Source organism: Nyctereutes procyonoides, unplaced genomic scaffold, assembly GCF_905146905.1.
Source record: "Nyctereutes procyonoides isolate TBG_1078 unplaced genomic scaffold, NYPRO_anot_genome, whole genome shotgun sequence".
NCBI classification, from domain to species: domain Eukaryota; kingdom Metazoa; phylum Chordata; class Mammalia; order Carnivora; family Canidae; genus Nyctereutes; species Nyctereutes procyonoides.
The window spans coordinates 53,556,885-53,577,391 of record NW_026575043.1 but is presented as its reverse complement, the minus strand read 5'-3'; the positions used below and the strand labels follow the sequence as shown (position 1 = coordinate 53,577,391).

Genomic DNA, 20,507 nt, shown 5'->3' with positions numbered 1-20,507 from the left:
TTTAATATCTGGGTCTGCCCCTTCCAGCTTCTTGGGTAGACTGCACTCCTTGTCCACTGGAGGTGCGTAATAAAGGTTTATTACATTAAAAATCCATCACTAGGCCTTAGGCACTCAGGGCTCAGAGCCATGTGGGCACCACCTTTGAGCTCAGGAACCACCCAGCACGCGTGGAAGCAGGAGCAACTCAGGTGTGGCCGCCTCGACCTCACCAGCAAACTCCTGGGAGCCCTTAAAGACTGTTAAAATGTCTCCGTCTCTGTCTTGGGCAGAGGCGGCTGCTGCCCTCCGTGGCCACACAGCGCTCTTCTTCAGGGTGTGCAGCGCCCGCAGGGAGCGCCACCAGCACCTGGCACAGGGCCAAGCACACGGTGGTACACGGGGTCATCTGCGATGTCCACCCTGACCCTTGGAGCATGCGAGGAGTCACAGGGCCGGGTCACCGCCCTCACATCCTCTTCCTCATCTTGCCCTTCTTGGAGGGGGCGCCCCGGCCAAAGGCGCCCCGCTGCAGCTCCTGGGCACGGCGCCGGTTGCGGGCAGAGAGCTGCTTCAGGCCCCCACGCTGCAGGAAGCGCAACTTCTGCGCGCGGCGCCGCTGTTTCAGAATCTGCTGCTTGGTCTTGAGCTCTGAGCGCACGCGGCCTGCAGGGGCGCCTGGGCTGCGGGGCTGGGCTGCACCTGCCAGGACGGGCATTCAGGGAGTTCAGCCATCGAGTCCACTCCCAGAGGCCTCCTCTGCCCAGAAGCCTCCAGACCCCTCACCCCCACCCCACTATGGTTCTGTCTTCATTGCTATGGCTCTGGGCTCTAGCTCACCATAGGTGCTAATAAAGCTTCCACAGTCTGCTGTACTGGTCAACAGCACGGAACCTCAGGCTAAACTGCTGGGGTTCAGGTTCCAGCTGTGACCTCTCGGAACTTGGGCAAGTCGCTTAACTCCTCTGAGCCTCCGTTCCCCACTCTGAATTAGAGATAATAGCACCTCTCTCACAGGTCCTAACGAGGAGCAGATGAGGAGGTGTGTACACTGCTCAGAACAAGAGGTAGCCCAGAGTAAGGGCCTCCTAAGTGTCCCATCATGATTATAGAGCATCCAGTGAGGATTTACTGAGGATGCGCTCTAAGCCAGGCCCTGGGGACCCAGCACTGACGAGAAAGACTCCGATCCCTGTCTCCAAGGACTGCATGCTCTAGGCTTGTTAGCTTAACTTATTTTGGCAGGACAGAGGTCAGAAAAGACCAGAGAGGGGAAGGGATTTGCCCAAGGTCACTTAGCAAAAGTGGCAGCAGCAGCAGACGTCAGGTCTCTGGGAAAGCACTTACCCTTGCATCCCTGGCTCCCCCAGCAAGCCCCGGGTCCTCCTCCTCTACCACGTTCCCTCTCCCTGCCTGGCTCTTCCCTTCCTTGGGCTCCCACACACAAGATCACAAAGGCGGCCCCGGATGTCTTCACAGGGGCCAGGGTACCTGACAGGGACCCGTCACCTCCACAGAGGACAAAGCAGGGAAGGAGAACACCTGTTCCTTCCTGAACCCCACCCCCCACCCCCGCAGGGCCCAGAGGAACAGCCTGCTCCAGCTGGGGTAAAACCAGGACTAAGCAGCAAGGGGTGAGAGGCCCGGGGAGGCAGGGGCATGTCTGCAGAGACACAGAGATGGAGACAGAGACAGAGACAGAGGCACCAAGAGGGAAAAGAGAGACTCAGAGAGACAGGGAAAGGGAGACAGCGAGTAGGAGATGCGTGTGTAGCAAGAGGAAAAGAGACAATGGAGGAGACAGATGGAGGAAAAGGAGACAAACGCAGCCTGAGGAGAAAGGAAAGAGGAGCAGAAACAGGGATGCAGAGTCGGGGATGGAAAGAGAACAGGGAACTGGAGAGAGAGAGCCTAGGAAATGATGGAGAGGAGGCTTCCGAGAAAAAGAGAGATGGAGACGGAGGGATGAAGGGAAGAGACCAAGCCAGCGAGGAGACACCAAAGGGAGAGGGGAGTGTGTGGAGCACCCAGGAGGCCTGGAGTGAGGCACAGAGGACCAGCCTAGGGGCTGGGACAGTGAACGGCCCCAGAGGCCATGAGCAGCCCTGCAGGATTGTGGGGAGACGGGGAGATGGCAGGACTAGGCCCCCCCCGACTCCCTCGGGAGCCACTCTGGTCCCCTCGCCTATAAGACAGCTGCTCTGTCTTCTCGCCACCAGCTCACAGGTGGCATGTCCAGCACAGAGCCTGTCCCCCCACAGGAAGGGGGAGCCTGCTGACCACAAGCTTGCCCCCAGAGGCAGGGGCAGGGCAGGGGCCATGGCAAAGGTCCTGAGCCCTGCCATCCCATGGCCCTTCTGCTCAGAGGGGCTTGGCACGCAGGGCTGCTGACCCAAGCTGTGGCTGCGAGGTATGGGCTCCAGCTGACAGAGCCCCTTCAAATCCCCCTGCAGCCTGAAGGGTTCAGGCCCAATCAAAGAGAACCAGGTCCTGGGATGATCCAATGCACCACTTGCCAACCTGTTTTGAGGACTATCCTACCTTGGCCTCTGCCCCGCTTTCCACCTCTTCGCTCTGGGCCTCGCTGGTGGGATGTTCCTTCCTCTTCTGAGTCACGATCATCAATTTTCTGTTTCTGTTTCCACTTCTGGTAGCTGGGAAGCTGCGTTAAGGAGGCTGCGTGCGTGACCATGATGCCCTAGATGCCAGTGGGCAGGGAGCAGATCCTGCATCCCCTCCAGCAGATCCAGGTACCACCGCTACAGAGTGGGGCAGCAGAAGCTGCTGGGCGCTGCCCCCCACATCCCGAGTACGCAGTGTCCTGGCCCTGATCCCACTCCCAACTCTAGGAGATGCAGAGGTAGAAGCTGCTGGGCCCCACCCCTAGCCCCACCCCTTGGGATACAGGTCCCGTTTGTAGGAGCTGCTGATGTAGCGCCCACTCTCTGTCTTGATCTTTTTCTTGTCTTCCTGTCCTGACTGTCCCACAAACCGCTTCTTCTTCCGGTCCCTGCAGGAGAGGGAGTTGAGAGAGCTACTAGGGAAGGAGATGGCCTGGAGCAGCCCTCTTCCCCTCGGCGCTTTTCCTCCCCACCTCCCCAAGGGAAGCAGCCTGCCAATGTCTAGCATACAGCAAGTGCTCTGCCCCTTGTCACCTCTTCCTGGAAGCCCAGGGCTCAAAAGGTGGTGTGGGGGTTATTAGGAATTGGGGGGCCTGGGTCCAGATTAAGGGCCCAAGGGGGGTTCCCAATCCTACACTGCCACCTCCTGGGTCTATGACCCTGGGTTGAGTACCATCACTTCTCTGGAACCAGAGTCCAAATGGGACAAATGTGTCATGAGCTCTGTCGAGAAAGACAAGCTAGCAAGAATGACAGATGGATTAAGATCCCTGTTGTGCACGATCAAGCCAAGGGGACAGGATGTGGTGAGGGGGATGGTGGGGTCACTGCCCTTGCTGTGTGTGATCACATGGGGCAGCACAGGAGGCATCACAACCCACGCTGTACACAATCAAATGGGGGGTGGTATTTCCTATTCTAGGGAAATAAATGGGAGTGGACAGTGCGGGGACCAACCACATGGCAGACATGTGGGCATGGGGGTGCATGTTTGCTTGCTTGCTCACTCACCACTTGAGCTGCTGCCGGCCCCTGGTCAGGTTCTGGGCTTCGTCCCCCATCAGGTCCAGGACGGCGCCAGCCACCTGCTGCTCAAATGCACCCCCATCCCCACTGATGCTCAGGCTGCAGAGGAAGGGTGGGGACATGTCATGGTTCAGTGGGGTGCCAATCAGGCCCTACCTGCCCCACCCCAGGACCAGCTGGCCACTCACCCCCGCTCGCTGTCAAAGTCCTTGGGCCGGTAGGGGACATAGAACTCCAGGTCCCGATGCCGGGCCTCCTCCCTCCGCCTCTTGGCTCCCCCTTCAGGTCCTGGCTGTTGCCGCTTCCGGCCCATGACCTCAGTGAAGACATCCTGGCAAACGGAGGCCCAGTGTCACACCTGCGGCCCCTAGGGAAGCCACCTGGCCTCTCCACCCTGCTGTCCAGCTAGAGTTAAGGACCAGGGGCTTCCAGGACTTTAAAAGTTTGGTATTGCCATTTGGACACTCTGCTTCCTCATCCACACTATGGGATGACCTCAGCACCAGCAGAGCATGCTGGGTAAGGGAGGAGGAGGCTGTGGTGCCAAGTGGGGCAAGACCATCCTGCAGCCCAGGCTGGTTCCTCGGGCTGTGTGACTAAGGCAAGGCCCTGCCCCTCTCTGGGCCTGGCCCTGCTCTATACAGCACGGACTAGCTCAGGAGTTTTCACCTGTACTTTTTGGCTACTGAGACCTCTGTCCAAACCAAATATAAGAGGAACATGCTGGTAGATGAGTAGGCTTAGGACACTGCTCACCAGGCGGACCAGGTGCCCTTGTACCCCAGCCTGCCTTTTGGCCTGAAGGCCCCATGTCTGAGGCTGTCTGTGTCATGCCCTCACTGTTGCCATGTGTCCCTGCTTGGCCTCTGTCTGCCTGCCCCAGATCTCAGTCTGAGACTGTCATGGGGAGGATGACAGTGATACAGCTGCCACTAGGAACCCTCCGGTGCTGCCCTGGATCTGCCCTGTGGGCCCAGGACCAGTCCCATAGTCACCTGGCCACAGTGCCCCCTAATCCACAAGGTTATGGAAATGAGCTTCCCTGAGATTCACTTGATGGCAGAAGCCACGCTTCTCAGCCAAGCTGAGCCGATAGGAAGCTGCCTGTCGTGGACGCTCTGATGCATCTGATTTGTCACCCTAGACCTCAGTGGGGTGGCATGCCATACGCAGTGCAGCCACCCTAAAGATTCCGGATCCTGAAACGCATCTGGCACCAGGGTTCTGGGCGAGAGATTGTGGAGCGGTCCCATGACCCCACTCTGCTAAGATTGAGGCTGAGGCTCTGAGTCCTTCATTTCCACATCACAGGTGGAAGTGGAGTCACGGTATCCACCCCAAGGACTCCTCAAAGCCCTGAGGATAACTCCCCTTTGCCCTTACCCCCAGGCCCAGACTCTAGGGTCCCAAGGGTGGGGCCTATACCTCTATACTCTTTCCTGCTGCCTCCTCCTCCTCGTCCTCCTCGGGCTTCTCTTCCTGGGGTGCCGGGCAGCCTGGGGCTGGGCCAGCTGTGTCCTCCTGTCGCCCTCGTCGTCCCTGCTGGAAACTGGCGATGGCCTTGTGGTCCTTCTGCCGCTTGGCGCGCATCACCTGGCTGCTCAGGTCCCGACTGGAGGCGTTGATCTCAAAGATGGTCTGTGGAAGGAACGCACGAGTCCTTCATCCACTGGGTTCCTTCTCTTCCCAGACCTCACCAGCTTGGGGGGCAACATGTGGCATTCCTCCCCAAGTCTTTTCAATGCTATGAAGTAGGTATTCCCGTCACCTGCCTTTTACCATTAGAAAGGAGGCCCAGAGAGGGCAAGTGACCAAACCAAGGTCATACAGCTGAGGCAAGCAAGAGTGGCATTTCAATCCTGGTTTACTTGGCTCTGAAACCATGACACTCTCTAGCTCCTTTTCCTTGATATCGGCTGTCTGGCAGCCTTGCCCAACTCCTGGGTAGGTCCTTCCAGCTTCTATGCATGCCCGGCATAGGCCTCAAATGGGGTGCCCAGCGGGAATCAAGAGGGGATGAAAGGTGACCGAGAGCCAGTTCCAGGCCTCTGACAGGCCCAGCACATGCCACTCCCCTCTGTGAGCCTCAGTCTACCCCTCTGGAAATGTGAGGAAATGCCTACCACACAAGGTAGCAGGGGTGGTTCCACGACAAGGGGCATCTCTAGAGATGCTCATGAGGCAGAGCCACAGACAGAAAACCTGCAAGCTCAGAAGAAAACCCCTGCTGGGGCCCCGCTTGGGGTCTGGAGCTCAGCCAGAGTCCCACCTCCATAGTGGCCATAGAGTGCCCTCCCCAGCCACCCATGTGCTCTCCCACCCCCTTCCTCACCGCCCGCGAGCGGTAGTTCTTGATGCTGTCCACCAGCTTCAGCCGCTGCAGCTCCTTCTCCTCAAAGCGTGAGCCTGGTGGGGGTGGGGAGGAGGTGTGAGGCCAGGGAGGGGGGCTCTGTGGTGCCCACCCGCTGCCCCCGGCCAGGACTCACTGAAGAGGGGGTGGAGGCCCAGCCCTGTGAGGTCCAGCTCCTTGGCCCTCTTGATGGACTCAGGCGAGGGCGCAGGCCGGGAGCGCACATACTGCTGCTGGGCATTGTCAGCCACCCGGCTCAGGCCCCCCAGCTCCAGCGATGACGTCAGGATGCTCTGTAGGCCACTCTCCTCATCGTCCACCACGCTCTGTGGCACGCGGCCCAGCACACCATCCACACCTGCCAGCACACAAGGAGCCCATCGGGAGGCCTCCCAGCCCCGCCCTCTGCCTGCAGCCATCCTTCCCATCCCTGGCAGTGGAATCGCAGAATGATCCCCGGTTATGGAGCAGCTCCTCCAGCTAGCCACCTGAACCAGCTCAGCGAGGCGCCCCCAGTTCCAGCCTGAGGGCCACTGCCTGTTTTCATAAATAAATATAGTTTTCTTGGAACTCAGTCCTGTCTATCCACTTTCTTATTGTCTTTGGCTAACTTGGCACCAGAAGGGCAGGATCAAGGTGCTGCCGTGGGTCGTGTGACCTGCAGAGCTTAAGCTAGTCCCTCACTCACTTCCTGCTGACTCTCCCATGAGACCACTAAATCCCCCTACAAAAATCACACGTTGCAGAAGAGGAAACTGAGGCTCAACAGGTTTAATCTTGCCCCACAGCACACTGCAGGGTGGTGTCACAGTTCAGCCCCTATCCCAAGTTAAGAACTCGCCTGCCCACCTCTTCTGCATTAAACTAGTGCTGGGCCATGCTGCCCACCCTGACTAGCTCTGAGGCAAACGCACGATGGCCTCCCCCTAACAGGTAACTACTCCGTGGCTGGCTTCTGTTGGGACACTGCTGCAGAAGCACCTTCCCTCTTTCTGCCCCTCCTACCCCCACTGCTTGGTCTCAACCCAGGAGGTCTGCCAAGGGCTCCAGAATCTGCATTTGGACAATGGGCCCAGCAGGCAGGGGCTCCTGACGCTTGGAAGCAGAGATGCAGCACACAGCGGGTGCTCAGTGAAGATGCATGGGGCTGTAGGCCGCCTCCAGGCCCCAAGCACAGGGGGCACTGACACCTGGGCTCCTGAATCTGGGCTTCTACTTCGTGCTGAGTAACAAGCAACATGGGACGAGTGGCCTGGCCTCACCTATAAAGCAACCCTCCCTATGGTCTCCAATGGACACGAGACCATGTACCTTTAGGGGTTTGACATAGAGTAGGACCACAGGAGAAGGCTACCATGATCAGTGTTGCCCACCCCACGCAATCTCACCCCACAGAGAATAAGGGAAAATTCTGTGAGTTTGACCTCAATGAACCTGTCTCTGCCCTCTTGGGCGATCCCAGAACCTTGGTCGAGTGCAGAGTCTCAAGCAGATGCCCACGGGGGCCAGGCAGATGAGAGAAGTGGGGGTGGGAGCTGCAGTGAACCTAGGGGCCCATCTATGAGGGGCAGAGGGCCTAGCAATGCCTAGACAGCAACCTCGGGAATAGGCAAACTGGACAGTCAGACCCAGCAGTTTTCCAACAGCTGTCAGAAATCTGGATTTTTATGTGAAATTCTGAGTTTAAAATACAGGGCTCTGACCCTGTGGTCAAATCCAGCCCCACCTCCATCCGAACCCATGAGCCCTTCTTCCCCACCTGCACCATGGACTCTGTGGGAAACCCACGGGGAACTCCTATCCCAGGGCCCCAGCCTCCACTCACCTAAGGAACCCTCATGGGGGCGGGCAGGAGTGAGGGCACGGCCGAGGAACAGGTGCAGGTCCAGCAGATAGGGGACCTCGTCTGGGGCCACCAAGGAGTAGGCTGTGCCACTTCGGCCGGCACGCGCCACGCGGCCTGTGGGAAGAAAAGATCGAGCTGAAGCAAAGACAAAGGATCCCACAACCCAGCGTGAGTCCCGCAGGCCCACCCATAAGGGTGGTGATCCAGACCTCGGTGAGCTGCTGTCCTTGACTACAAAAAGAGAAAGGGTACCAACAGTCACCAGGATTCCCTGCTTAAGTGTGTGAGTCCACACAGTGCTCTGGGAAGTTAGCAGAAATAAAGATAAGGCTCTGTGCTCATTAGCAATGTTAAAAGTCTTTGGCATCCCCACTTTGGGAGATTTTTCCCCAAGGAAATAACCAAGGATCCTGAGAGTCATATTCAAGGAGGTCTACGGCAGCTCTGCCTGGATCAGCCCCAAGTTGGAAACCACTTCAATACTTGACAAAGGCCTGGCTAAGTTAATTAGCTGGTGGCCACATGGTGGGAATGACACAGGTGAGGGAGGGGGCTGGCAAACTGTGGCCAGTGACCAAAGCTGGCCCCCTACTTGTTTGTGTCAATAAAGTTTTATAGGTGCACAGCCATGCTCCTTCATTTACATATTTTCTATGGCTGCTTTCGTGCTATAGCGGCAGAGATCCGGGACCGTATTCCCCAGAGCCCAAAGTATTTACTATCTGGCCCTTTACAGACACGGATTTGCCAACCCCTGCCACGGAGTGATGTTTAATGGTGAATGGAAAACACGCACAACGTGCGCTGACATAAGAAAGAGGTGACAGGAAAGAACGTCCACTGTGATTCTAATTCTGTGTTAAGTGAATCCAAGTGTAATGTTACCTTTGGTTTCTGCATCTTGCAAAAACAAAGTGTCACCACATTTGCAAGATTCGTTTGGGGTGGTCTGACTCACAGTGCGGGTCACAGAGCACATGAGAAACTCCCTTTGTGGGGGTGGGGGGTGTTCTGTGGACCCCTCAAGGAACATACCAGCCAGCTCTTCCCAGAGCCTCGGAAACCAGGGCACAGCGAGCAGCAACCAACAGGGAGATGAGGCCCCCAGACCTGCAGCAGGAGCCCCGGATGGAGGCCTCAGACACGCCCCGACTGCAGATCGAAGCAATCCTCCTGGGGGCCCACCATGGGCAGCCAGAATTTCCTTATTCAACAAGGTTCAATCACGTGGAACCTGCCCACCAGATTCTTCTCTCACGGACCCACATGTAACTCACTCGTGTTTACCAAGGTAACACATACATTTAGGAGTTGAAAGAAGGCAAAGAAAGCAGAGTAGTGGTAGCCAGGGGCTGAGGGAGGGAGGACAGGGAGCTAGTAGTAATGGGAACAGAGTTTCAGTCTAGAAAGATGAGAAGGTTCTGGAGGTGGATGGTGGTGATGGTTGCACAACTATATGAACGTACTTAATGCCTCTGAACTTATACCTAAAAATGGTCAACATGATGATTGTGCATTAAATACGCTTTACCACCATTTTTAAAAGGGCAGCAGTGACAAGAGACAAACTAAAATGACAGCTGTGTCACCAGGGAGGCAAGGAGGGATAGTGGTGAAGAGGGGGGCTCCGACCCCAGCTGCCCCACTTTGCTACCTGTGTGACCCTTGGCCAGTTATGAACCTCCTTGGCCGCAGTTTCTTCACCTGTAAAAAGGGGGCTGGTGCCACTGGCACCCTCTACAGGGGATTGTCGTGAAGATGGAAAGAGCTAGGAAAGCACTTGCACCCGGGCCCAAGAGGAGCACTGGGGAAGCAGAGTTGCTGTCATGCCACCAATGACAAGCATGTGCCTTCCTGCCTTCTATGTGCTTTGCTTCATTTTCCAGTTTTCCTACTATGTGGGTGCCTTACTTTTATCACAGAAGTCACTGGGTACTTGGCCTGGGAGGGCAGAGAGGAAGGTGGGGCCCTGTGAGCTGACTCAACAAAGTCAGGCACTCCCGTCTGCCCTGGATGAACAGGACACACAGGGGCCCCCACGTTATTTGAATCTTGCAAAGGCTTAAAGGAGAGGAGCTGAAAAGACAGAGTTTTGGAGAAAGGACTGTGAGGAAGGAGGATCGGGGGACAGGCCATTGGACCGTGACAGGACAGGGAGAAGAGAGCCCAGAACAGACAATCCAGAAAGTGGAGAACTGCCTGCTTGGAGCCGCAGGAATCATGGCTGGGCCACATCCCCCAGAGATGAGAACTTCCCCAGGCTTCAGTTTCTCCACCTATAGCACCAAGCTTGGTCCGGGTCCAGCCACGGGCTCCTTACCCACACGGTGCAGGAAGAGCTTGCCCTTGGCAGGAAAGCTGTAGTTGATGACATTGTCCAGGAGCGGGATGTCCAGGCCACGGGCCGCCAGGTCTGTCACGATGAGGGCAGAGCACTTGTTGTGGGTGAACTTAGCGAGGTTGATCTTGCGGGCCGTCTGGTCCAGGGCACTGTAGATGTGGGTGCAGCTCACGCCCTGGGTCGTCAGCAGCTGCTCAGAGTGAGGACAAGAGTGAGGGAAAGGGGTAAGGAGGCTTGCAGGAGACAGGAGAGGACACCAAGCCATGGCGGCGATGCCACGATGCATTAGGAAGACCAAGGGCTCTGGAGTGGGGCACCTCTGGTCTGAATCCTAGCTCTGAGGGGTAGCTCTGGTACAAATGGGGCCGGTATCACCTCCCACCTCTCCGCACAGCCAAGAGCATCAACAGAGATGACACACGTGGAGGTCTCCTGTAGAGGGAAGGGCCAGCCCAGGACATAAACCTCATCCCCACTCTGCCACAAGTGAGCTGTGTGACACTGACAAGTTATCTAACCTCTCTGTGCCTTCACTTTCCTCATCTGTAGAATGGGGAGACTAATAGTTCCTTCTTTATAGCTTTGTTACGAGGATTAATACACATACAAGGCTGAGCACACGGCCTGGAACATAAGAAGTACTGTGACAGTGTTAACTGCTCTTTACAAATTACTATTTTGGTTTTATTCATCAGTGACCCCAGCAGCTGCACAAAGAAAGCACCGTTAAATGCACGTCAACAAAGTGAAACCCAGTGAACTGCGTCCTCAGATAACAGACCCCAGGTGTGGCTGACCTAGGGTAGGTGGCAACAACCGGCAAGGGGCCCTGGTAGCCTCTGGGGCACACGGACTGTCCCGTGCTGAGGATCACAGGTACATACATATGAGAAAAAACTCCATCAAGCTGCTCCTGTAAGCTTAGGATACTTCGCACAGCTTCCAGCTTGTAGGGCACACCTCCATTTTAAAATGTGAGATACACGGGACACTGAAAATCTACCGAAAATGACAGGATTGGGGGCAGGGGATGTACTTCAAAATCACCCGGATGTAGGGAAGTAGCAGAGCAATCAAGACAGGCCATGACTTGACAACTAAGTACCTGGGAGTTCATTATGCTATCTGCTGACGTTAGTTGTGTTTGGAATTCTTTTCTATTTTTTTTTTTTAATATTTTATTATTTACTTAAGACAGAGAGCGAGAGCGGGCACACGAGACAACCAGTGAGAGAGCATGAGCAGGGGAGGGGCAGAGGAAATGGGAGAAACAGACTCTCTGCTGAGCAGGGAGCCCGATGTGGGGCTCAATCCCAGGACCCTGAGATCATGACGTGAGCCAATGGCAGATGCTCAATCGACTGAGCCATCCAGGCACCCCAGGAATTCTTTAGGATCAAAAATTAAAGAATAAAACAGGAGGAGCCCTGGCCAGGCCTGTGTCCGGCTCTGGTGCTGCCTTCTGGTGGCCGCACACAGAACTGCAGCCCCAAGCTCAGGGAGGAAGATGTGCAGGTCGTGAGACCCTGTGGCGGGTGGCCCGGTGGAGCTTCCCCAACAGGGCCCTCAGAGCCCCCCTCACCTCGCTGAGGTACTCGGCGTGGTGCTTCGTGGCCACAAACACCACCGTCTGGTCTTGGGGCCGCACCACGGTGCGCAGCAGGTGGAGCAGCACAGCAGCCTTGGTGTCCTCGCGCACAAGGAAGAAGGAGGTCTGCCGGGAGAGGGGCACAGTGTGCTCACAGGGTGGGCTCATGGGTGTGGGGCTGCAGGCGGGGGGGGGGGGCACAAGCAGAGTCTCACCTTGAGCTGCTCATTGAGTTTGGCATCCACATCGAGTCGGATGAGTACAGGCTCCGTGAGGCCTATGGTCGACACATGGAAGGTATGGGGGCGAGCCTCGGGAGGACAAGCACCCTCAACCCAGGCCCCTAACCGGGGCGGGCCCCAGCCGCAGCCCAGCTCACTCACCTGCCCGGGCAAACTCCACAAGCAGTTTGGGCAGTGTGGCAGAGAACAGGACCGTCTGGTGGCCCCCGGGGAGGCGGCCGATGATCTCTTGCAGCTGCTCTGCAAACCCCATCTCAAAGAGCCTGGGGAACAAGGGCGGGGCAGGAGAGGGCCTTCCATTCCAGCAGCCTTGCCCCCAGCGCACTCTGCCATGTGCACCGGTGTCTGCCCCATGTGACTCTTTAACTCACTTTCCAATCACTTTGTCTCTGCGTGCCCGCCTCACCCCCAGCAGGGATGATCTAAAAACCTTGAGTCTGTCCTCCGTTACGTTGCTCAGTGTCATGCTGAAGCCAATCCTAGCGGCCCTCCCTCTGGGCCGGGCACGATTCGAGTGCCTTATAGGTACTGACCCTCCCAGCATCCACCAGTCTGGGCTATTGGATCCCCTGTCCATGGACAAGCCTGCCAACGCCCATGGACCCTCAGATGTGCCCAAATTCAGAGCCAGGATACAATCCCACCCGTCTGGCTCCAGTCTATGCTCCGGCTTTGTGCTATTTATTTCTTTGTGATTACATGTTTGCTATTTTACTGTTTTCTTCCACATCCCTAAAAGTAAATACAAAATAAAAACTGTGTGTCCAGGGAGCTGTGTCAGCTCTGGTGCTGCCTAGGGTCTGTAGCCCATGTGGTGGGAAATACTGCTTTGAGCATGGCCACACCAGTCTCTCCAGGCCAAGGCCTTCCTCCCGGCCCTGGGGCCGGCCCTGGTATGGGGCACCCGGCCCTGACAGAGGCATCCGGGAGGAGGCACGGGCTCACCTGTCTGCCTCATCGAATACCACGTACTCCACACTCTGCAGCTTCAGGTTCATCTCCACAGCCACGTGCACCAGACGCCCTGGAGTGGCAATAATTCTGGAAGAGGGTGTGCAGGCCAGGTCACTCAGGGCCAGGGCCACCCACACAGCCGCCTTGCACTCCCCAACAGCCGGCCACTGGAAAAGAGACCCCGGACCACCATTCTCAACCCAAACTCACATGTCAGGATTTTCATGCAGGGCTGCAAACTGGTCTTCCATCCTAGCAGAGGGGAAGAGGAGGTGTCACCTTGACACACAGGCTGCTTTAGTCCCTCTCCCTCTCCCTAACAAGGGGGCCAGGCGAGGCCTATACCCCCTCCCCAGGCTCAGACTTGGAGAAACGCTCTTGCTGAGGTACTGGGTGAAGGTGCTGCCCTGATAAGACATACAAGTTCAAACATACGAAAGGACTGATACCACAGAGTTCCCCAAAGAGATGGGCTCTCTCTTTCTAGACTGCAGCAAACCTGTCTCTGCTTCCAGCACTACCTACCAACTAACCCTGGAACTGCCAGATCCCCAAGATTCCAGGTTTCCTGGATCTCTGTCCTTGTTCTCTCTCTCTCTCTGTTTTTTGACAGATTGAAAGATTTTATTTATTTATTCATAAGAGACACAGGCAGAAGGAGAAGCAGGCTCCCTGCGGGGAGCCCGATGCGGAATTCGATCCCAGGACCCTGAGATCATGACCTGCTGCCAAAGGCAGATGCTATCCACTCAGCCACCCAGGCATCCTTCTGTCCTCGTTCTTAAACCTCTAGGCACATAGCCCTAACTCTGCACCTCCTCTGCAACACCCTTGGGACACCTGTAGGAGCCAGAATTTTGAGGCTGGCCCTGCCCAGGAAGGCATTTCAGACAATCACAAGCTCCAGAGATAATCAAGTACAATGTGGGCAAAAGAACATTTAAAAGTCAAACACTTGGGGGATCCCTGGGTGGCTCAATGGTTTGGCACCTGCCTTTGGTCCAGGGCATGATCCTGGAGTCCCGGGATCAAGTTCCACATCGGGCTCCCTGCATGGAGCCTGCTTCTCCCTCTGCCTGTGTCTCTACCTCTCTCTTTCTGTGTCTCTCATGAATAAATAAAATCTTTAAAAAAAATAAAATGAATAAAAAAAAAATAAAAGTCAAGCACTCTTCTCAGAATCCAAAGTGATCAGTGACAGTGACATTCTGAGAGCAGAGTAAGGAGTGGGGGCAGCCCCCATGGCTCAGCAGTTTAGCGCCACCTTCAGCCCAGGGCCTGATCCTGGAGACCCGGGATCAAATCCCACATTGGGCTCCCTGCGGGGAGCCTACTTCTCCCTCTGCCTGTGTCTCTGCCTCTCTCTCTCTCTCTGGTCTCTCATGAATAAATAAATAAAATCTTAAAAAAAAAAAAAGGGTAAGGAGGGGCTGCTGGGTGAAGGAGAAGCTGTGGGATGAGGTAGGAGACTAGGTTCCAATCTTAGCTCTACCACCTAATCACTGTGTGGCTTTGAGCCCATCACGTCCTCAGTTTGCCCATCTGCTGAACAGGTGTGGTAATTGCCACCCCAAGAGATGGGATCAGGAAATACTAGATTTTTCAAATCTGAACTATCACAAACATTCCTTGGTTTCTGAGCAATAGCTCACGATTAGGCATATATATTAAAGTAGGTATAAATGGGCAGCCCACTGAGTTGACCCTGGGTAGTACCAGCAACCCCAGGAGTACCAGAACCCTGGTTGCAGAGTTGGGTGGGAGATGCCTCCGGTATTTTACTGCCTGTCTCCCCTTTTGTTCAGGGTGCACAGAGAAGCTGCCATTGCTCTGAAGCCTCCCAGACTCAGTCGATCTGACACCTTGGAGACTCAGCCTATGCCTGCACGGCGGGGCTGGTGGCACGAGGAAGGGGCACTCTTACTTATCTCCTCCCAGGATCAGGGCAGTCCTGAGGCCTGTGAACTTGCCGAGCTGTGGGGGGGCAGAGAGAGAGAGAGATAGAGAGAGAGAGATGACTCACCCCAGCAGGCCTCCCTGACTGGCCCCAGCTCAGCCCATCAGCCCCGGCCCCAACATACCTCCTTGGTGAACTTCATGGTCTGCAGGGCCAGCTCTCGGGTGGGCGAGAGGATGAGGGCACGGGCCCCAGTCTGGGCGCTGTGGGTCTTGAGGCGCTCGAACATTGGGATGAGGAAGCAGGCCGTCTTGCCACTGCCAGTCCGGGCCATGGCCACCACGTCCTTGCCATCCAGGATCACGGGAATGGTCTGAAGAAAAGTGGGCAGGGAGAAGCAGGGTCAGCTTCTGCCCCCCTGCACCACATGACCCAGAGCACTGAGCCTGCAGGGTGTAGGCAGGGGCCTGTTGCCCAGTCCTCCTGAGCCTATTCCTGCCAAGGTTTATCTGTATGCTTCCAGCAACAAGCAGCTCACTATCCCCCAACTCTTTCCACTGATGGACACATCCTTCTTTAGGTTAAACCAGACTCTATCTCTCTGTCTTATCCTCCTCCTTGGGACCCCAGAGAATCACTGTCCACCTCTTGGCTGAGGACAAGACTCATGACCCAGGGGTGATAATGGGGTGCCTGCGAGCTGCCTGGGCAGGGGATCAGCAGTGGGTAGCCTGGGGGAGGCTGAAATGCAAAGAGGCCAACTTTCTCCACTTGTGAAATGAGCCGACTGTGTGAGGCTTTAGCCAGAGTTAAAGGGAAGATAGATATGACAGCCCAGACAGGGAGAGTGTGTCATGAGGCTGGACAAGAGGGCCAAGTCAGTCATCTCTTCCCTAACCCCATTAGCCCTTCCCGTCTCGTACCTTTCTCTGGATGGGTGTTGGCACCTTGTAGCCTTTCTTCATGATGCCCTTGAACACTGGGTAGCTCAAGCCTGGAAGAGACACGGGGATGGCCAGGGGGAGGCACACCACACAAAGCTGACCAGGACAGATGACTGTGTCATCAACCTCGATGGCAAGAAGAAAAGGGGTTGGTGGGAAAGTATATCATGCAGATTCTGACTTGAACCACTCGGGGTGTCTCCTGCAGGGTCTCGGGTGCTGCCGAGGAACCCCTGCTGCAGGCATGGGAAAGTCATGTGGGAAGTATTTAGTGATACTGAGTGGGGATGTCTGTGATTCTTGTCAGAATCATCCAGGATGGGCAGCCCGGGTGGCTCAGCAGTTTAGCGCTGCCTTCAGCCCAGAGCCTGATCCTAGATTCCCGGGATCGAGTCCCACGTCAGGCTCCCTGCATGGAGCCTGCTTCTCCCTCTCTGTGTGTCTCTGCCTCTCTCTCTCTATGTGTCTCTCATGAATAAATAAATAAAATCTTAAAAAACAAAAAACAAAACAAAACAAAACAAAAAAACGAATCATCCAGGATGCTGGGGACAAGCAGGTGGGGCATGGAGGAAACAAGACAGTTGACACTGGTGGTGAGTACAGGGAGACTCACTGTTTTTGGATTTTTCTATACATTTGAAATTTTTCACAACTTAAAAGAAAAAGGTGGGCAGTGGCCAGGGCCCGTGATGGGTGTGGGTGCTGACCAATGAGGCATGTGGCCCCAGGTTGGGGAGGAGGTGACCTTTGGAACCTGATCGTGACCTAGCTTTGTGGAAGTGGGAGGACTATGGGAGGCCCGGGGACAGGAAAGCACCGTGGTTGCAGCTGCTTCTTGGTCAATCCTTCATCTTTATGATTCAGAAAGGCAAAAAAAAGTAGCCGCATATAGATATTTTTATTGGCTTTTTCTCCAATTATTGATAAAAGTTTGGCACAACTTTGATACATTAATTTGCTGTCCTAATTCCTTTCGTGAGTCAACTATTCATTTTCCTCACCCAATTTTCTATGAGGGTATCTTTTTCTTACTGATTTGTAAAAGTTCTTTGCATATTAGAGATGTTAATCCTGTATCTGTCCCAAAGGTTGTGAGCGCATTCGTGATACAGCATTTACTTGAACTTAGTTCACTTATTTTTTGGCAACCTTTGAAAAAGAGTCAAATTAGACAATGTTCAGAGCATGCTTAAAAAGGGCTTCTTCGGGGGATCCCTGGGTGGCTCAGCAGTTTACCGCCGCCTTCAGCCCAGGGCCTGATCCTGGATTCCCGGGATGGAGTCCTGCGTCGGGCTCCCTGCATGGAGCCTGCTCCTCCCTCTGCCTCTGTCTCTGCCTCTCTCTCTCTGTGTCTCTCATGAATAAATAAATAAAATCTTTAAAAAAGGGGGGGGGGCTTCTTCTTTTTAAAATTATAAAAATATTCACCTTGATATTTGAATCTTTGCACCAGACATTTCTGATTTGCAAAGAGCAAGAAAGAGAGTTCTGCGTTATTTCCAGCTAGCCAGGTGTCCCGATACCACCCAGAACTCCACCTTTCCTCCATCTCCTCTGAACTGCACTCTGTCATGCAGCAAACCCTGAATGTCCTTGCCTGTTCTGTCGCCAGCACTGCCCCATGTCGGCTTTGACTGCCCTCTCACGGGGCCGGTCCCTAGGCCGCCCAACTCCAACGGCTGTGCTGGGCCCAGGGCAGACATCGGTACTGGAGCACACAGGGCACGATGAGCCCCTGCTGCTGCCCCCTCAACGTGCCCAGACGCCTGGCTCACCCACCCATGGATTGGAAGCCTCCGGACTTCTTCTTCTTCTTGTTCTGGGCTCGCACCATCTCCCGTGTGTCCGGCTCCACGTCGGAGGTGCATTCTGAGGTGGGGAAGGCGGGCAGCGGTCTGCCAGGCCCCAGCTGGGCAGGAGGAAAAGAGGCAGCGTCAGGCCAGGCACATTCAGACCACTGGGGGCAGGGAGAGGGCCTATCTTGCAGCGGGCATCCCTCCATTCAGGCCGACGACACCCCTGCCGGATGGCGGGCCTTGTCTGCCAAAGGGGCCCCCCATGACAGGGCCAGGGTAGAGCAGAGGGTCAGACAGCGGGCCGTGCAGTTAGACTGTCCAGGTTTCAATCCCCGCTCCGTCACCTGCCTGTTGTGAGAGACCTCAGGCAAGAGACTTAATCTCTCTGAGTCTGGATTTCCACCACTGGGAAACAGGGATGATAGACAAGAGCGTGTGTCTCACAGGGCACATGAAGATGAAAGGGGTAAGTGTAAAACCTAGAACAGCACCCAGCACGTAAGTGGTGGTGTATCATCACTGTCATCCCGGTCTGTCGTCCAAAGCCCTCAAAATGAAAATCTCTAGAGGGCCAATCAAAGCATGTACTGTGTGTGTGGTACTCGAGTTCTCCAGGTTGCCCTGTCCCCCTCTGCCAAGCCCCGTTCTGACCCATCACCCCTCCCAACTCTGCTGTCTCTCATGCTGGCCTCCTTCCTGCCTAGCCAGGACCCGCCGCCTGTCCTGGCACAGCTATATCCAACCCAGACAACCCCTCTGGGGGGCCTTCTCAGGCCACAGAACTGTCCCCCTTCTTCTCAAAAATAACACTTATGGAACACTGATTCATAATAACTGCTAAAACTTTCACGGCACTCACTCTTAAGCCAGGTGCTGCTCTGAGCATTCACATAAATCAGCCCACTTTTAATCACCATGGCAACTCTGTAAAGTAGTTACTATTAGTTTGTCCATTTTGCAGAGAAGGAAACTGAGGAACACAGCGATGAAGTGACCTCCCCAGCCTCTTACAGACAGCAGGGATTTGAACCCTGGCTTCAGACTCTATATTCTTTCACCTGTGACCCTCTGTGGTCCCCTTCAACTATCTGGGTCAGAGCTGCAGCATGTCTACTACGGTCTGTGAGCTAAGAGTGGATTTTATACATCTAAAAAATGGTAAAAAAAAAAAAAAGAAAAGAAAAGAAAAAGAAAAAAATTCAAACAAAGAAGACAGTGACCTTATATGGCCCACAAACCCTAAAATATTTAACATTTGGTCCTTAACAGGAAGAGTTTGCCAACCTCTCTTCTAGACACATGAACACAGAATGCCTGGAACCCACTGGCGCCTCAGCAACATTTACTGAACGAGTAGAATGCACAAACACCGTAATTTAATCCTTTCATGAGTCTCTGAGGCACTTAAAATCATGTGTCTTGTACACATGTGTAAATTCTGCCTTCTACAGGTGTGGCCCAGAGAGGTTAAGCAACTTCTCCAAAGTCCCACAGCCAGTAGACTTGGGCCACATTTGAATGCACAACTGCACCAGGGCAAAGGTCTCCGTCTGAACCATATCTGTGGGCTCTTCCTTGGCACCTACTACCTCTGCCCTCCTGTGCTGTGGCGATTTCTCCACTTTTATGGAGCACCTACTATGTGCCAAGCACTGGCTCCACTGGGTGGGGAAACATGGTACGATTCCATCTGGTCCTTGACCTGGAGGAATGTGGTTCCCTCTTTTCATCGAAACACCTACCCTTAAGAAAAAGTGTGTGTGTGGGGGGGGGGGGGACACCTGGGTGGCTCAGTGATTGAGCATCTGCCTTCGGCTCAGGGCGTGATCCTGGGATCGAGTCCCACATCGGGCTCCCCGCAGCGAGCCTGCTTCTCCCTCTGCCTGCGTCTCTGCCTGTGTCTCTCATGAATAAATAAAATCTTAAAAAAATAATAATAAACACCACTCTTTCATCCACATACCCAAACCCCACTCTGTGCCAGGCACCGCCGGGCGCGGGGCTGCGGGAAATAATGGGCTTTAGCTATTTGCCCGTTGGTGCTCTCGCCCCCCACCCCCACCCCGTGCACAGAGCTGGCACTCAGTAGTGGAAATAGCACAGGCCCTGGAACCAGAGGTCGGCATCCTGGCTCTCCCGCCCACAAGCTGTGAAGTCTTGGTCAAGGTGCTAACCCCTCTAGGGCTTAGGGTCCTCCTCTGGGAAACAGGGATGGCGGCACTTCGCTCCCAGAGCGGTATGGGGATTAAAACGAGGCTTGTCGAGTTCTCAGCATGAAGCCTGGCACACGGTCAAGCGGTCAGCAAACGCGAGCTTAGTTCGCCACCGGGGACCCAGGGGACCCGGGGCGTGGCCGTCTCGAGCCGCTGCGCCGGGCCTCCGCTTAGTTCCCCCCGGCAAGAATCCCCCAAACTCCTGAAGTCAGGGCTTCGGCACCCGCACTTTTCATTGGACCAAAGGGCGCTGGGCCCGCCCCCTCGGCAAGAGCCAGCCAATGAGGGGCCGCGACCCAGAGCCGGCCCGGAAGGCCCGCAGGCCCGGCGGCTGGAACGCAGGGGCTCCGGGATCCGGAGCTGGGCGGGTCGGGCGCGGAGGCACGTGCTGGGGCTGGCGGCCCTGCCGGGGCCCTGCCGGGGTCCCCACCCTCAGCCCCTGGGCGATGCGCGGGGCCGGGCGCCCGCTCCCACCTTCTGGGCCCGGGTGTCATCGTCCGCTTGGATCTCAAACTCGCCGTCCTCCGAGTCGCTGCTGCGGGGCTGGGAGGCCGCGCCTCGGCGCCTCCGCAGCCCCTTCTTCTTCCTCCACTGGGCCATGGGAGCGCGGGACCGAGGTCCGGCCGCCACGCGCGCGCCGGCCGCCATGCGGGCCCCGGGACGGGGAGCGGGGAGCCGGGAGCTGGGAGCGGCGAGGGGGCGGGGCG

The 20,507-nt window shown here is 55.7% G+C and overlaps 1 protein-coding gene across 1 annotated transcript; it reads right to left on the bottom strand.

The window, feature by feature from the left end:
* Positions 1-57: 57 nt before the first annotated feature.
* Positions 58-20,490, bottom strand: DDX54 (DEAD-box helicase 54). The gene is made up of 20 exons (XM_055322723.1): positions 20,275-20,490; positions 17,571-17,700; positions 15,768-15,838; positions 15,029-15,217; positions 14,872-14,921; positions 13,158-13,199; positions 12,939-13,034; positions 12,135-12,256; positions 11,967-12,028; positions 11,746-11,877; positions 10,143-10,353; positions 7,802-7,936; positions 6,113-6,334; positions 5,959-6,032; positions 5,052-5,264; positions 3,815-3,957; positions 3,612-3,725; positions 2,885-2,989; positions 2,521-2,633; positions 58-681 (listed from the first exon to the last, which is right to left on the bottom strand). The coding sequence occupies exons 1-20, from the start codon at positions 20,446-20,448 to the stop codon at positions 449-451; spliced, it is 2,631 nt and encodes an 876-aa protein (XP_055178698.1). The 5' UTR covers positions 20,449-20,490; the 3' UTR covers positions 58-448.
* Positions 20,491-20,507: the final 17 nt, after the last annotated feature.

Excerpts from the sequence above, each read along its gene's own strand:
- DDX54 (XM_055322723.1), bottom strand. The coding sequence starts at position 20,448 with ATGGCGGCCGGCGCGCGCGTGGCGGCCGGACCTCGGTCCCGCGCTCCC. Across the intron at positions 10,354-11,745 it reads ACGCCGAGTACCTCAGCGAG|CTGCTGACGACCCAGGGCGT; the intron begins GTGAGGGGGGCT and ends CACTCTGAGCAG. Across the intron at positions 6,335-7,801 it reads CCCCCATGAGGGTTCCTTAG|GTGTGGATGGTGTGCTGGGC; the intron begins GTGAGTGGAGGC and ends GTGTGCTGGCAG.